The sequence below is a fragment of the Pipra filicauda genome, unplaced genomic scaffold (assembly GCF_003945595.2).
Source record: "Pipra filicauda isolate LSUMZ 115617 unplaced genomic scaffold, ASM394559v2 scaffold185_size1782982_pilon, whole genome shotgun sequence".
NCBI classification, from domain to species: domain Eukaryota; kingdom Metazoa; phylum Chordata; class Aves; order Passeriformes; family Pipridae; genus Pipra; species Pipra filicauda.
In genome coordinates, this window is record NW_024104293.1 from 1051663 (window position 1) to 1069841 (window position 18179).

The 18179-nt window shown below is 46.3% G+C and overlaps 1 protein-coding gene across 3 annotated transcripts in view; it reads right to left on the reverse strand.

Moving 5' to 3' along the window:
* NIBAN1 (niban apoptosis regulator 1) overlaps positions 1–18179 on the reverse strand; it is an 81558-nt gene that overhangs the window by 25807 nt on the left and 37572 nt on the right. For all 3 annotated transcript variants that reach the window (XM_027723429.2, XM_039380103.1, XM_027723430.2), the window contains 4 exons: positions 5290–5420; positions 3755–3886; positions 2910–3024; positions 1260–1427 (listed from right to left, as the gene is read on the reverse strand). In XM_027723429.2, the coding sequence (XP_027579230.2) occupies positions 1260–1427; positions 2910–3024; positions 3755–3886; positions 5290–5420 (546 nt within the window). The remainder of the gene's footprint in view (positions 1–1259; positions 1428–2909; positions 3025–3754; positions 3887–5289; positions 5421–18179) is intronic.

Here is an 18179-nt window from a genome sequence, read left to right on the forward strand (position 1 = left end):
TCCCAGAGCCAGGAGGACACACTGTCTCACCACCTCCAGCAGGGCTGGAAAGGAGCTGGGGAGGGGGAGTACGGAATGTGAGGGTGGGGACCAGGAATCCTGGGAAGAAGCACCTGCCACCAACCACCCCTGAGACCACACACACCTTAAGAAACTACCCAGAAACGCAGTCCTGTGTGTTTTCATCATGGGAATGGAGACCTGCAGGAGACCAGGAATGCCTCTGGCAGTGGAGACAAGGGAGAAGAGATGGCAGCCGAGGAGGATCCGTGGAGGACAGTGGGAGACAGCTGTCTGAGGGAAATGGGGTGAAGCTGATGGCCAGGACACTAAAGTGACAGCTAAAAAACATCCACTGGGAGCCACTTCTGTGAGTACCAGGGGCTGTTCACACACTGCACTCACAGCTCATTCCTCTACAAGCACAGGCTTCGGGCCCAAGGAGCTGAGATTGCTGGAGAAGTTTCTGAGTGTTCCCCTCTCCCACCAAGGGCAGCAAGAGCGGATGGAACTCACAAGTGACACTAAAGGCATGGAGGAGCCTGGAGACAGGTGGGAGAACCAGGGCAGCTGAAAAGCATTTCTTTTTCTGAAGGATCCAACTCATCCAATTTCATGGGAGCAAGGTTTTTATAACCCTAGCAAGCCACAAGTTTGGTTTGTTTTTTTTTTAATTTCTCTAGTCTAACATACTCAGAAAGTGAGATTTAAAATTTCTCTTTGTGCAAACAACCCATACTGTGTCTTACACGCCATTCACAAACCAGTTCCATGGTTTAACCATGGATGGGGCTTGAGCTGCCATCAAACACCTGCAGAAAGGCCAAGCGTTGGATCACAAGTGATACAACACCACAGAAACGTCCTGGGAGACTACACTCCCTCCACACTGTACAACCTGCTCTCCCATATGGCACACGGTGGGATTGTTGGGGTGTCCTGTACAGGGCCATGAGATGGACTCGATGATCTCTGTGTGTCCCTTCCAACTCAGGGCATTCTGTGATTTTATGATTTATGATTCTGGATCTGGGATGAATTTGTCAAGCTTGCAAACACAGGGAGGGCGTCCTGTGCCACTTTCAGTAAACATCTCTTATAATTTTGTATCCTCATACTGGATTCAGATGGACTGACAGAGAGAGCAATTCCCATGTTGTCTAGCCAAGCTCACTTCACTGCACCCCAAACCCCCCAGCTGTGCTCCCAGCAGAGCAGGAAGCAGGGTTACCCTGACTCGTCCCTCGGGGTGCACTCACCGTGGTTGGAGTGTCTCACACAGTCCCCCAGCACGGCGCTGAACTCCCTCTGGGCTCCGGGCTCCGGGAAGCAGAAGTAGCTGTGCCGGGCAAAGGGCTGCCACAGGAACACCGGGAACTCCTTGGGGAGCTGCACAAAGGCTGGACTCACCTCCTTCTCACTCGACCCTGCACAAAAACACACCCCATTGCAAAGCTGCCCATTTCTTGGGGGGGTTGGCTCATCTCTAGACCTTTGCTAGAGGGAAGCATGAGACAGGAAAAAATCAAGTCTGCTTCCCAATCCAAGCATTTGGACATGGAGGGCAGGGGGACACGGCCGGGATGGGCACACTCAGCAGGCACCAAACACCTCGCCACCTTACACCACAGCAACATGGCAGCCTCTTGCTGTGTGTCCAAGGTGGCCAAAAACTACACAGTCGTGGTAAAATTCCAAAGAAATTATTTCACTGGATTGCAGCTGCTGGGGAAACAGTTTTCACAGCAAGTGAGGAAGTCAGTGTGGGCAGCTCTGGTCTCTGCCACAGAAAGGCCATATAGGACCATATGGACTTCCATGTAGGAACAAACTGCATTAAACCATGTTGGAACAGCAGTGCTTCCCTTGGCTCCAGGGTTTCCAAACACACCTGCACTTAAGAACTGTCCCTTCGAGCCCTTGTGGGTGAAGCAAAGAAAGCACCAAGTACCTCCAGTTCCCACCTGCCCTGAGTCTCTGTGAGTCCCTGTGCACAGGAGCTGCTGCACAACACATTTAGGGGTGACCAAACCCCATCCCGGGTCACTGCTGTGCTTTGAGAGCCCAGACACAGGAGGGTCACCTCAGAGGGTCTTCAGCATCACACAGAAAGGGAAAGGGGGCATAAAAGTCTAACTGAGGCCCTCTTTTTTCGAAGGGAGAGCCATGGGAAGCCCACAAACAGCCTCAGGACGCTCCATGTTGCTCAATCCCAACAGCTACTGAGCTGTGGTGACACACAGAGGACACCCCCAAGCCCCTCTGACCACCCCATGCCTTGGGAAAGGGTGTAAGGGGGCACCTCCCGACAGTCATAACTTTAAGTAAGGTGAGACAGGACTTAAAAAATAAGTCCTTGTCTTCATGGTACCCTCATCCCTTTCATTACGTGGCATTCCATTGTCCAAATCTGACTCTGCCACATGAGATCTGCTCCCTGAAAGCCTGAATTTTCTCTGTCTTTGTGCAGTGGGGGCAGGCAGGACCACAGCAGTTCCCATCCCAGAAACAACAAACTCAGCAGCAGCAGCAGCAGCAACCTTCCTGCCCTCTCTGTGGGACTCATTATCAGCTGTGAGTCAACACAGGCAGCTGGCATCTAAAAATGGAAACAAATAAACCAGGAATATTAACAAAGCCCGGGAACAATGGTGGTGTGGTTCCTGCCCTGCTTCTGCACAGCTTCCATGGCTTTGTGCCGGGATGATGGGAAGAAAGGGAGCCTGCATTTCTCTGAATGTCAGCTTAGAGCACCTTCTGTGTTCATCCACCCTGGAGCTGTTCTCTGACTTGGGAAAAGGGCTGTGGGCATCTTCTGCTGCCCTGTTTTAATGTGGAGCCTGAAAGCCTTCCTAGAAGAGGGAACAGAATAAGGAACAGAGTCTGGGTTTTGGCAACTCAGGGCTTACCCACAGGATCTGGAAAATGTTTATCAGACAGCAAATTGTAATCTTCTTCTGAAGTCAGCACTTTGCCTCCTGCAGGAACAACGTGATATTTAGGGCTGGCTCCTTTCTGGTAGGCCTGGAAAATCAAGAAAGAGGGAGTATCATGAAACAGAGATTTAAGGAGAGGGAAAACATAAAATACACAACTCATTGACAAAGCCAGGAGTTGTTCTCCATGATCCTTGTGGGTCCCTTCCAACTCAGGATATTCTATGATTTTAATGCATGGGGGTATTCCCAAAAGGGAAAATCTTTTCATCAGGCTGAATTCTGGATATGTTCCCTAGACATGTCAAATCTAAAACACAGTTAAATATAAAAAACATGTTTGAAGATACCCTCTTAGAGCTTCTCTGCCATGAGGAAGAGTCAGGGACAGAAGGGAGGGAAAAGGATGGGATTTTCTCCTGAGCCCTCTTTGTTTGATTTGTCAGTCAGGACTAGTTTGACTGTGGCCAAATGAAAAACTTCCCTGTAGTCAACCTGAGGCCACTACTACTTTTAAGTAGCACAACTGCTACTTAAAATCCAACTGCAGGAGCAGAGGGATGCATTACAGTGACACACAGATAAGAAGTGTTCTGGGATAGGCAGAGGAAGGTTCAAAGTGCTGTCAGAACAATTTGCTAGTTCTTGCAAACATATATTGCCAAGGTTTTACCCTCAGCCATCCCCTTGGCAAGGCTGGAGCCACTGGGACGAGGACAAGGCTTCATCCAGTACTGCTGAAGGAGAGGCAGCAGCAACTCCACCTGGCACCAGTTTATTTGGGAATGGACAAGAACATCCAAGGAAGAAGCACTTACCTCCTTGGTCTCAAAGCAATCCACAGTGTAGTCATTTCTGATAACGACATATCTGTCCTTCCACTTCTTCAGATCCTCCACGAAATGCAGCAGCTCTGCCTCGTACAAGACCGTCCCCGCTTCCCCTGGGGGCTGCAAAGACACTCTGTGAGCTCTGAGGCTGCTCTGGACCCCTGGTCAGTTGGAAGCTTTTATTCCTAATTTTCCAGAAGGCTGCTACGAGAGTTCTGGAGCCTTCAAATGCTCTTTGGAGTCACAAACATCCCTCTGATTTGGGCAGACACTACATACACAAGCAAATTCTTGTAGCCTGAGCTGAGGAGGAAGCAGAAGAGCTCTGCCTTCCAAAAATACTGCCAGATTTCTGAGACAGAGATGTGATTCTTTCAGCTGGCGTGCTGAATGCAAGACCTTAGAATCCTGGGATGGTTTGGGTGGAAAGGGACCTAAAAGATCACCTCATTCCAACCCCCTGCAAAATGACCTGTAGTTCACGAACTCCCATTTTCCACGATGTCCTAAAAACATTTCACTGATGCAGCAAAGAGTTTTAGTATAAAATAGTAAGTTGTTTCTCATTTCTCTGTAGCACTTTTGCATCTGTGCTCTAGTAACTGATACATATCTTCCTGAAAAACACAGCTCTTCTATTATCCCACCTCTTCCACCATCCCTCCTCTTACATCCCACCTCAGTGCTTTACCTGACTCGCTTCCAAAGCATTGGAAATTCATGACTGCCCATATGGCCAGAAAATTTAGATTTGTATCTTCTTAACATTGAAGGCTGCATTTTCCTCAAATAAAGAGACTTTTGTCTCTCTTTTTGTCTCTCCTCTAATAAAAACCAGCTTCCCAGAGCTCATTCCACAGAGGGAATCATTGCCATCTTCCTCATGGAACCCTGAGCCGTGGATGAAAGGATTAATTATGTTTTCCTCTTCCCTGAATGTGTGATCTGTGTCCCTAGATTTTGCAGAACCTTGCAGTCAGCAGGAAGCAAATAGTTTTGTCCAAGTGGCCAACTCTGTACCAGGAACTTGTGCCACAGATTTCCTCACACTATAATAAAACAACTAAACAAGACCAAAACAAACATGAATTTTCAAAAGTACAACTTGAAACCTGCACCCAAACATAACTTTTCCACCTCAAACCTAACTGAACCAAATCCAACATCTCCATGTGCAAACTACTGTGTGAACTTGAGCTATAGATAAGAAAACACATTTCTAAAATGCCACAGATGCACATTTATTATGTTTTCAACTATCCAATATAAGAAGCTGAAAGAACACTGTGTAGAAACATTTAGATAACTTTAAAAACATGCTTTGGGTTGATTTTTAGAAGCTTTGAGTATCTGTGCCACTCTTACCTCTCCTTGAGGGCACTGAATGCAGGGAAGAACAAGAAAACCCAGTGCAGGCAGTGCCCGACAAACTTCCAGCTCACGTTTTTCACACATTACAACTTCTAAAGGTGCGATTTAAATACCTAATGTGTTGATTATTCCACGCAGCAGAGCCTTCCTACCTTGGTTTTCAGGAAGCAGGACTGGGAATGCCGGTGCTGCTCCAGCTCCTCCTGCACGTGCCTGCAGAAGGCCACGGCGTACTGGCGTCGGTAGTGTGGGCTGAAGTTCTTGATGGTGGCCTCTGTTTTTCCTGAAGCAGGAACAGAGATTTAAGTGTATTTCATGCATGTGGCTTCACAGACTGCAGTGCAGAACCAAAGCACTTATCCCCAGAGACCCAAAATTCTCCTCTTTGGAAAAGAGGAGTTTCGGCGTGACCTGATTGTGGCCTCCTGGTACCTGAAGGGGCTACAAGAAAGGTGGAGAGACACTCTGGGCAAGGGCTTGTAGTGACAGAACAAGGGGGAATGGCTTCCCGCTGCCAGAGGGCAGGGTTAGATGGGAGATTGGGAAGAAATTCTTGGCTGTGAGGGTGGGGAGGCCCTGGCACAGGCTGCCCAGAGAAGCTGTGGCTGCCCCTGGATCCCTGGAAGTGTCCAAGGCCAGCTTGGATGGGGCTTGGAGCAACCTGGGCTAGTGGAAGGTGTCCCTGCCCATGGCAGAGGGTGGGATTGGATGAGCTTTAATGTCCCTTCCCACCCAAACCATTCCATGAAAATCCTGCCCAAGGACCTCTTGCTGCACAGATCAGAAAACCCTCAGAGATGCACTCAGAAAGAACTCGTCCAGAAAAACACTGGGTTTGGGACACTGTTTTCCTTCTAAGAGTGAGTAAAACATACCCCAAATCCATTTCTCCAAGGAAAGCTGCTGTCTGCCTCTCCCTGGGAAATGCTGCCCCAGAGCCGTGGGGGTTCAAGGGCTGAAAGGGTTTTCAAAGCAAACCAATAATACTGGCTAATGTTCAGCCATATTAGCCAATTTTATCGCTTAGTGAGATTTTAAAGCTGTCTCAAAGCCCTACAGACGATTCTTCTAGGCTTGGGTGCTGCAGCCTGGTCTTTGTTTTAGTGTAAACAGATACTCAGTCAGGCTGCAATAAACACCAACCTTGTATTGTCTCGCTATAATCAAGATCTCATCAGTAGCAACAGCAGTGAACACACTGACAGTCTCATTTCTGAGAATCTTACAACAGTTTGCAAGTAATTAACTCATTAACCTTCCCAAAGAAATAATGATGCTTTGCAGACAGAGAAGTGAAGCTAAAAGTTAAAGGCATGTGCATATATGGGACTCCAAAGAGTCTGTGGCAATGCAAACACTACCTGGGCTATGATCTAGAGAGCATCCCAAACACCCTGGATACTGGAGAGATCCCTTTTTTCTTGGCATTAAGGAGCATCCTTGCCAAAGGGCTTTTTCTGAGCATACAACAGCCCACAACTGTCATTTCACATCTTGAGCAATTTTGATGCTTTCCAAATTTCATTTTGTTCTGCTCGAGTTAAAAATACCAAATTCTCTGTATGAGACCAAAAAAAAGGGTAGTTCCCAAACTAAGATTCCACGAGGTCTCTCTACGGACCCCTAAACCAGGAATGGCACTCGGCATTCCTGAAGGGCCAAAAAGAGGAACTGTGACCTCCAGAGTTCTGGAAAAGCTGAACCACCTGCATCCTTTAAGGATATATACTCCCTTACTGACAAACTCCTCCCAGCACTACCACCAGAAGGGATTCACTGGGAGTTTCCATGAGGTTTCTGGATTTTACAGCCTGGGCTGTGGGTCTGCAGCAGCTCCAGTGAGATCAGGGAGAGCTCTTGACAGATTTGCAGTTTCAAGCACAGTCCTTCTAAATTAACCACACAAAACTTCCTGCATTACTACTGGTTTTACTGCCATTTCTCACAAAAACAAGAGCTTTAAATGCCAGTGCGGTTCCCAGAACATTCATGCCTTTTTTCTTCTTAAATACTTTAAAATAGAGTTAAAAAAAGCAGAAAAGCCATGGATCATACCATAGGATTTTATGGGAGAAAGTGCACAGGATGCTATGGTCCAAAACTCATCACATCTGGCTACCAATTTCCATTTTAAACCCCCAAATATGTGTGGCTGAGTCTGCCATGGAAAACGAGTGAGTTTGCTAAGGAGTTCACAGAGATGGGCAATGGCAAGAGATTTTATAAGGTGCTTATTTCAGGTCCAGCTCTGATTTGCTCCTCATGTAGGACATTACCAGAATGATAATTTCATCCATTCAGAGAGCCACATTTTTTAATTATGCCAGAGATTATTGTCCAGAGAAGCTGTGGCTGCCCCATCCCTGAAATGTCCAAGGCCAGGTTGGACAGGGCTTGGAGCAACCTGGGCTAGTGGAAGGTGTCCCTGCCCATGGCAGGGGTGGGACTGGATGGGCTTTGAGGTCCCTTGAAACCCAAACCACTCCATGATTCTATGAATTATTCCATAATTTCCTGGCACGGATGTGCAGGCAGAAGAAAAAGCTACAAAATGGACACGACCTTTCATTCCAGCCACTCCCGGGTAACCAGCTCAGAGGGGTGACCTGGAGCCGCCTTCTTCTTAACCATCAATGGGATCGCTGCCTTCCACTAAGCTGGAAGCCCTTTTTGTCCCACTCCTGCCCCATTGCCATCACACACCACGATGGGAGACAGAGCCGGTGCCCCCACGAGCCCAACCTGGGCACACAGAGGGGACTGGGGCAGGGCTGGGGGGCAGAGCCAGAGCCCAGCCATCAGTTATGGAACCTATGGAAGTCTGGCACACATTTACTGGCGGGACAGCACCGGGTCACGATCTGGACTCCAAACCTTCAGTTTTAAGACAGATTTTTGGAGACCTCCTGATTACAGGATGTGCTTGGGTATAATAGCAGGATATGGTGCTGTTGGAGCAGAAAATCCCAGCCCTTTAAAAACCAGCCTGCTCTGGGCAGAGGCATAAACTTATTTTCCAAATAAGGACAAAGCTTCCCAAAACCTTTTTTAGAGCATTTTTTCCCTCTGGTCCCAGCCAGCAGTAGGATGTTGTTGGCCCCGGTGGAGTTTCCTGCTCAGGGTTTGCCCCTATTTTCCACCGTGGCTTTTTCTTTTCCAGTTTGTAGTGGCCTCTTAATCTGTTGCAGAGGGCCCTGGGACACTGGACCTCATTTGACTACTGCCTGCATCCTGTAGTAAAAATTTGTAGAGGAAGCGGGACAAAGAACAGAATTCTGGTGTTGGGAAAAAACTTCCAACAATCGCAGGAAATATCTGTAATTTTTGCAAAAGTCTTTCAATGATGGCTAAATGGCCTCAGAAGTGTGAGTCTTCACTGTCAACATTGCTTAGATCAGCTTGAAGGACAATGACTAAAGAGAAAGGAACCCTGCAATTCATAATATATATTTGAGATGCGTGACACTGATGTCATTTTTATGTGCAGACTATGATCAACCAAAATATGAATCGAGGAGCAAATGTTTCAGGCCTTTTCTTCCAGTCTTTGCACTACTTTTTGCAAAGGACTTCTGCATTAAAAATCTCCTCCCTCTTAAAATTAGAAGAAAAGTTTATTTAAAGAGACTGTGAGTGGCACCACACAAGGACCTGGCAGTGCTTGGCTCGACAGGAATCTCAGCACTACCTGGGGTGGGAAGAGAAGTGGACGGACCCTTGAGCCATTGTTCACCCATGGATCTTTAAACTCTTTTGGTTTACAGAAGATAAAAATACACTATTTGAAAATAAACACGATGGAAACAGTCACGAGTAACAGAAACTCTTCCCATGAAATGATAACATGGCGCTGCTAGAGATAAAATACTCCAGGGCAGTTGAAAAATGAGTTCCCCTAATTCTTTTCCAAATTTAGTGTGGCTGGCCTAGTCAGGGCTGTTTATATGGAGCAAGGCCAACCTTCCCACTTGGTTGGTCTGGCAACGGCACAGCCGCAGCCTGTACAACTGGGATGTGAACCCCAGCAGCCAGGATGTTTATCCCAGGAGAATGCAGAGCTTGGTCAGCTCCAGGAGAAGCCTCCACGCAACCTCCTGGTCCTGTGCAGGGCCGGGAGCTGGACTCAGTCATCCCTGTGGTTCCCTTCCAACTCGGGGTACTCTGCCATTCCATGAACCAAAATTGCCAACAGGGAAGACAACAGTGGTGGATGTGGAAGGATTTCTGTCAAATTAATGTGCTGAGGGTCCATTCCCCCTTTGTTGAGGGTTTAGATCCTGCTCCAGAACAAACCTTGCTGATGCTTCACGATGCATCTCCTGTTCTGCAGCACAAGTTACAATATGTCTTTTGAGACTAAAAACAAATGTCAGTGTGCTGAGAAACAAGAAACATCTACCACTTGTCCCTCTGGAAATCAGTAATCATCCCTCGGATTGGTTTCTTCTCGCTTTCCCACTGCCTTTGACCTTCTTAGCTATGTGACACCTTGCTGGACACTTGTATGGAACTCCCAAGCCATCAGCCCCCCAGCACGGCCTCAAATACACGACTTTTCAGTGTAGGTGTCACTGCTTGGACTGAAATAAACTGGAATATAGCTTTAAAAAGCAAGGGCAGTCTTTGGCAAGTGCTCCCAGGAAATCCTGCTGGTCTTTCCACTGGCTTCCAGCCCGGTGGCACGGCCACGTGCAGCCCGGACAGCTCGCCCTGCCACACTTCACTGCTCTCAACAACACCTTGCCAAGTGGCCAGGACAGAGGCAGGGCAGGAAAATTCAGGGAAAAAGGCCAGAAAACAATAATGTCTTGGCTGGCATGGAGGAGAGAGATTGCTCACCCACACCTGAGCCACTTGGAAGTTAAGGATGGAAAGAAGCGAGGACTTGCCACAAAAGTTTCACTTAAATATTGGTGTTTGGTCGTAAGATGACCCTTCTAAGAGCAGCAAGATGATCATGTCCCTTCCTCTTCATAGCACAATTGCTTGCACTCATCACTTTTTGGAAGGGGTTTCAAAAAAACACCATGACCAGTGATACAGATCCCTTTGGAGGGCTGGGGGATATATATTTTTAAACTATTTATACCCCTTGGAAAACACACTTTGTGCCCCAGGGGACATGAACTGTAAAAAGGTAGATTATTTGCCATATTGAAGCAAATCCTAGACAAAATAAAACTAAAAGAAATAAGCATTGTGTGTGCTGAGTGTCAGTACATCCAGCACTTCTAACAAGTGAAGTGGTGAGACAGAACAGGAACAAATCACTTTATCTTTGTTTTCTTCCACCAAGCCACAATCAAAGTTGTCAGAAATCAATGTAAAATGATCAGCTGATCATACCCACATGGTGCTTCACCAGCCAGGATGGAACCCACAGCTGGGGACATGCTTTTAGTGATAAACTGTAAACTTTACTGTGTGCCTTGATGTTATACAGCAAATTCAGTACTGAGAGCTTAGAAATTACTATCCATCCATCCTTCATTCCACATCCATAATCTGATTCTCATGGCACTTCAAGGTAGCAGCAAAATGAGCTAACAAACTAATTTCAGTGTTCAGCTCACGGGCCAACTTCATCCCAAGTCTAACAGAACCTTTGATGGAGGTAAACATCTGAGACTGCAGATGCTCCCCCTGAGCTCTGGGAAAGTAATTCCCTTTGCCATATCCTGACAGTGCCCATCACCTCCCAGTGCTCTGGGACACGGAACAGTGCACCAGGAATTACCAGCAGCTGGTTCCCTCTTTCCTACAGTGGAGTACTTACAATACCACCCAGAAACTGTTTAAAAGTAAAGTGCTCCCAGACTTTACCTCCACGTCCAGGGAGGCAATATAAACCTCTCTCTTTGTTGCTGGAAGCAGAGCTCAGTTTGATCTTTATTTATAAAACAGTATTTCGATTACTCCTGAGTCAGGACTTAATACCTGTTCTGACAAAAAGGGAGGGCAGACCCAAATCCCAGGCTCTGCTTTGGCTGGATCACCTCTCCACAGGTTTGTCTGCACTCAGCCAAGCCAAGTTCTCCGGTGGAGCCACCCCTGTTCCCCAGAAAGGAACGTGTGGTTTGCACCTGATAAAAAACCCAAACCAATTATTTACTCTCAGCTCGTTTTCTGTTAATGGAGGCTGCTCTTATCAACAATTTACAATGCTGTAACTACCCAGGCCCAAATCATCAGCTGGCAACACAGTCACTGAGTGACACTGGCACAATTCCTGTCAGTCACCCTAAACAGTGCACGGGAGAGGATAACACCCATCACCCCCATCATCCTCTGACTAAATCTCAGCAATAAGCACTCCTTGGGTGCTCAGTCCATCTTCTCTATAGGAAGAAATCGATGCTGTCTTATGAAAAAAACCAGATTTTCTCTCAAGTTTGTCAGCTGAGCCCGTGGGTGTGAAATCTGGGCTCCACCAGAAGCGAAGCCTCTCTCTCACAGCAAACTAAACAAACACATTGGTAAGTTCATGGAAACTTGATCCACAGCAAAGGAGGTGCCAAAAATAATAGGCTCCATTCCAGCCTTGCAGATCTCCCTTGCTACAATTGTACCCGAGTGCTTTGCTCTTCCTCGAGGGCTCTGCTAAATGAGGCTGGATTTTACACTGACATGGACAATTATCCCACAGATTCCATAGGTTTATATACTTATAATGTTCCTCTCAGGCAACTTCAGGAGCATCCCATGCTTCAGAGGAAGCAGACAGACCTGAGTGAGACAGAGCTCATGCATTCTAAAAAAAAAAAAAAAAGGTTGTTTTCCCAAGAGTAGCTTGTGATTTAACAATGGAACTCGCTATTTGAAATTAATTCTGATTATTAAAAAACGCAAAACTAAATGCAGAGCACTGATCCTGCGTAAACACAGACTGGCTCTTGGGTCAAACTCGACACTCAGTCCTACAGACAGCTTTCCTTTCCCCTCTTCTGCCAGACCAGGGTGCACCTGGGTTTGCTATAACCTGGAACTCTTCGGAGGACACCTCCACTTCAACCATGCTGTTTCCATGCATCCTCTACAAGAAGCGTGTGATTCCCTCTCACTGCTCTACAGGTTGCCAGGGAATTTTATTTCAGATCAGCTGCAGTTGAGATGGAAATGCCCAGGGAAATGGATTTAGTATCAACCCACAACTGTCAAGCAACAGGCTGGGGTGGCACAGACCTCGTGCCCACCTGAAATGGAGGAGCTGCCTCCAGCAGGTACATCCACTCCTTCGGCACCTGCACTTCATGCCAGCCCTGGGACAGCACATCCCCAGCTGCTTCATCCCTTCTCCCACACGGGTCACCTCTGGTGCAGGGGGAAAAGGATGGACAACCCCTCCAGAAGGAGATGGGTCCTGCACGAGCAGCTCCACCAGCACTCAGAGGGGACAGAAACCCCAGGAAGCCACTGGCAGTGTGATGGCCCCCCTAAACAGAGGGGTCTGGAGCAGGGGGCAGGGAAAACAATGGGAAGGAGTGAAACTTTAAGCTCAGAGTGCCTGAATTGTGAGCAGTGAGATCAGACACTCCTCTCTCACGCAGAAGCCGCCAGCTCTGCAACCCTCCCGAGGGGAGAAGGGAGATCTCACCAGTCGCCTTTGCACTTTTGTCAGGCTAAAAAAGTCCTAATAACCATGAATTACATAAAGGCCAAAGCCCGTGGTTAATCAAGCTGAAACAAGCCCAACAAGCCCTTTATTGGTAATGGGGTGAGAAGCAGCAACGCTCTGTCTACAAACAACTACTCATGGCCACATCCAGCTAGAATATGGTCTGACAATACCTTCTTTATGAGCTTCTTTCAGAGCACCACGAGAACTAGGGACTTAATAAAACAAATTAATCTAGTTCCTGGGGCTCACAAGGAGCTAAACTGCATTCTGCAGTAAGTAAATTTGGGGATAGTCAATGGTTTTCAAGTTTGGGGGATTTTTTTAACTCCCTGAGCCACTAATGGGGTCACAGACACCAAGCATGTCCTGAGCAGCTTTCTCCAGTCCAGATCTCGGCATCACATTACACGTCACAGTAGGTCACACAAAAATACTTCTTGGGAACATTTAAACAGCTTTCAGAAAACATAAGCCAATGCTGCATCACCCTTTAAATCAGGATGATGTATTCCCTCTCCCCTCCCTTCCGGGTGACAGCAGCCAGTTACTCCACTGCCCAACCATCCCCAAGGCAAACTAACAAAAAAACATTGTCACACTGGAGACAGAAACACACATAACTGGAGACAGAAACACACATAACAGAAAGAACCATCCTCATGACACTAGTGGAAGGTTTTTCTGAAAAAAAAAATAAATATATATATATATACATTTATACAAACACACACACCCTCAAAAGATTAATGCTGTGCAATGCCTGGTGGGTGCTCATATAGTTCGTGAGAGACTTTTACTAATTTCTTTTTTCTTAATTACTTTGCCAAATTTTGCCATACTACATGGCTCTATTACAAGATTACTCAGAGGATTATATGGCATTGGACATAGCTATGAGTACACACACACAAACACACACACATCTTTCCATGCAGTGCCTCATTTATGCTGAGGTTTCCTTACCTTAGCCTTCAATTCCCTTTATTCCCTTTGCATTCTCAGTCCTTTCAGCAGCAGTCTGGTATAAGTCAGCCCAGATGGACTCCTCAGAGTCCAACGTTTCCCACAAAGCATCACTTTTTAAGCACTGTAGCAGAAGGTCATTATCCCATGGTAGGATCTTATTCCCTTTCTCTTCAACAAACACACAAACTCCACAAAATGGAAGGAGGTTACGTGTGGGTAACAAAAAGAGAATACAGGTACCATCAGGTCCCCTTTCCTTCCAATTTTTCTGACCAAGTCTTAAGGTGTTTGGTTCTCTTTTGGCTCCCATATGCACTGAAAATGAATAAATATCATGATTTCCAAAGGATTTTCTGTGCAAAGCAAGGGTAAACTCAAGATTCGTCTCTGAACTAAGGTGAACAGAGGTCTCAAAGCATGGATGTTTATTTTGATGGCTTTCCAAGACCACAACCACGTCACTTCATTTTACCCCAGAAAATCCTCTCAGCCTCCCAGCTCCCCCTTGGCACTCTGAACCCCGAAACACCAAGTGGGGAAATACACAGATTTGAACCCAAACAACTGGCACCATTCAGATGTTTGAAGCCCAAGGCCATACCCAGGTGTGCCAGCTGGGGCCATTTTCCAATCTAATCTGTTTTTCTTGGCTCCTGCCAACACCACCTCGCCCCGGTGCTCCGCAGGGCAGCAGCTGTGGAAGGGTGTTTGGAGGGGGACAAAGAGCCAACCCTTTGTAAAAACCAAGAATCAATTTTATTCCTCTTCCCCCTCTTTTAAAAGGGAATATTTTTATATATATATATGCATATATATATATACACACATATATATGTAATATTAAGCTTCTAATAAAACTTTGTATTACAGGAAGAGGAATATGTAAAATGCAGCTCACACTCCAAGGAATTTTTTACCCCACCTCCCAATTTACACTGAGCTTGCACAACAAAAATGGAATCATATTTCCTTCACAGTGCATTTTTATGCACTATTTCAGGCTCTCACTAATTCCATGCTATAATACTGGAATATGACTGCAAGAAAATTTAACTGTTGTCACAGCAAAATCCTGGGGAGAGGATGGGAGGACTTGCTTTAAAAAAACTTAGAAGTTTGAGTGAAGCATCATTTCAAAATCTCCTTAACCTCACATATATTTTGTTGTTACGAGGCATCCCATGGTGACACAATGGGATCACTTCCTGATGCCACATGGACTGTGCTGGCCATAAAGATGCCACAGGAGGAATTGTTTGTTCAAGGCTGACACAACCTGCAAGACAAAAATGCTCCACAGCACTACGCTGTGGTTAATCTTTCACCAAGACAATTTCTCCCTGCTGATAGCCTGCTCTCACATTCAGAAAAAATAAGATTATATCCTTAAACACATTTGCTAAATCTTTAGAAATGAGTGGATTAAAAAAGGATCGCATTCACACTCTGCAGGAAATCCTGCCAAGCATTAAAGGGTCTATACTAATGCAACTGAAAGTCTCTCCTCTTAGAAACAAACCCTTCTCTACTGCTCCATGGATGATAATGTCTCCCAGAAGAACCACACTGTTCACTGGGGTTTTAATTCTGCAGAAGAGATAGGAGACGGTGCCTCATCCTGTGGGGGAGGTTTCTTCACATGGCTGCTAAAAAGCATCAATTTAGGTAAAGAGCTTAGAAGACAAGTGTGTGATTATGACATAAATCTGCTCACCTGATCCTGTGTAAAACAACCAAAAAAAAAAGTCTGTTTTATTGTGCATATTATGGATGGGGAAGGGAAACTACAGCTCTGTGATGCAACAGCTTTGGAACTCAAGGTAGTGGAGGAACACCATGAAGTGGTACCAGCTCATCCACCACCTCCTACTTCAAAGCAGGTTTGGCACGCCTGGGACCTCTCAACGTGGCAGTGGCCACCTGCCAGTGGCCTTCTTTCCCCTCTTTTCTCCCACCCAAAGTTGAGCAAGGCCATAATCAAGATGCCAGTACTTCCAAAGCACTTCTTTTACAGAAGGAAACGAAGTGATTTGAACATTTTTGGAGGGTTGGTTTTTTTTTTCCCCAAAGCTAAAAGGACCCATTAATTAATCATTCCTTACTCAGCAGAGTTTCTGCTTTTGATTCTTCTGGGTTAAAGCTGGTACCTGACTAATAGAAGTATACTTTCTGCTAGCAAATCTAGAATAATTCCAGAAATTTTATCCTGAAAAGGGGTCAAGTAAAAATCCAAACAACCCCTAACTTTGTGCAGCTTCAGCAGTATCAAAGATGAAGGATTATCTTTGCATTCCCCACGTCTGCTCTCCTACAACCCACCAGTGCCAGCAATCCACATCACTAAAGGCACAAGAAACACCCCCAGGTCACAGGTCATAGGTTAGAGGAATTTAAGGAAAAAGGGAAAGAGAAGAACTGTGCTCAGAGATAATTTGATGTAAATGGCACAGAGGACGCATACAAAAGAAGACCTTTATCTTACAGTCACCCCTGAGGGTTTCAGGTCTCTTTGTTCCAGCACACTGTTCCAACAAAATCATTTATTTTCTTTCTCAGGCTTCTGTTTTTAAGCCCTAATTCAGAGGAAGGCCGGACCCCAGTGAGTGTTTGCCTGCAGGCCCAGCCCCGGTGTGCCCTGCTGCCAGGGGAAGGGGTGACACACAGCTCTGCAGGTGGAGCCTCCCAGTCGCCTCCTTCCCTCCGTGGAGCTGGATTCACCAAGCTCCACTCCCAGCCAGCGCAACCCCGCTCTGTGATCCCGAGGGGTTCCATCCAGCCACTCGTCACCCTGCCAAGGGCTGCACGTTATCCTCCTTCCGCCTGGACGAGTTTCAGCTCCTCAGTGCTCATGAAAGCACCACTGGGCAGACAATAGGGTTAGTGCTGCTGTTTGTTTGCTCCATCTCTGAGAAGACTTCCTGGGAAGAAGCACCGCTCGGTCATTGTCCCTCTCGCTAAACGTGTGTTTGAGGCTCCTCGGCCGCTCGGCTCTTCCGCCTCAACCTTTCAATGCTCCTTCCTTTTTATTAAGAAAAAAAAAAAAGAAGATAAGTTGCCTCATTTCCTTACTCCATTTATCTTTCATGTTCAGAAGGGCTTGTGACAACATGACACGACTTGAAAGGAAAAATCCCAAATCAAAACCACCTTCTTCCAGCGCTGTGTTTGTACAGCAGGGCCACGTGAGCTCCTGGGCTCAGAAGAGCAGCTGGGCAGGTTGTTATTAAGAAGAAGAAATTGGTTCCTGAGAATTTCTTTGGAAATGGGTTGGTGAGAGCTCTCCTGCAGGTTCCCAACAACCCTGTGCCTCTCAAGGTCTTCAGCAGGGCCTCAGTGAATAGACACACCAAAACGACTTGATCGTCCACCTTGACTTGTGACAACACATAACCAGGAGATATTTAAGGCTTGGTTTTTGCCCACGGGGGCAATTCTTTAATCAGTGCATTTAACAGTTTGCTTTCATCACTCTTGCCTTTGTATGATTGGTTATGGAGCTCTGGTTTTGTAAGTCTCAGCTCTTCCATCACGGGTCTCTGTAAAGGTCTTCCCCTCAATCCAATTTGAGTTCCTGTTGATGTGGACACTGATATATCCTCTCTTTCTGGAGAAGAATATAGTCCTCTGCTTTGTTTGTTCATATTAAAACTTAAATTCTTCATCTCTCTGGGTTTTGCAAAATGCACCAAAACCAAACCAGCCCTAAGAATGCAACATGCAAGAGCTGACAGGAATAAAACAAAACAGCTTTTGTGTCACAGGAGTTTTATCTGGCAAATTTATGTCTATGGGATTACATTTTCATTTTGTGAATGCAGAAGTAATCACTAATGATGCAACTTTAAACATATTTAGCTCCTGTCCACTCAGTGGCTCTTAGAGCAGAGGTTAAAGCAGAGTGTACGAGATTTCTGGGTTTTGCTGCAGCCTCTGCAGGGCTGCTCTGCAAAACTTTGCCATGAGCCCATGGAAGTGTCCAATATCCACGTCCTGCCCTTAACACAGCAAAGCTCATTTACAGTCTCATCCAAACCTGAATCCCTCCAAAGGCTGTCTGCATTTCCTCACTACAGCTACATCTTTAGCCATGTTTGCATTCTTTGAGGGTGGCTCAAAGTCAGCCTGTGGCTTTCTGAGAAATAAGCGCAGGGAAAACCACATAAATCCATCTTTTATCTTCACTTGGGCTGATGGACTTCACCGGCCTGCTGAAATGAGGCATGAGCCCAGAATTTCTACAAAATATTTTCCCACCTAACAGCATCCAGTGTAGCTTCAAAATACCCTCAAGAGCTTTTGAATCCACAGTAACCTTTCAGAGACTTTTCTACCCGTTATTATTACTCCGAAGGACCTTTGCTATACATACACAGTGCATCTCTTCCGATGAGATGCTACTTAGGCCACGTGCTACTCATGCAATAGCAAAACTTTTTGGTACCCTGGGACACTATTTCT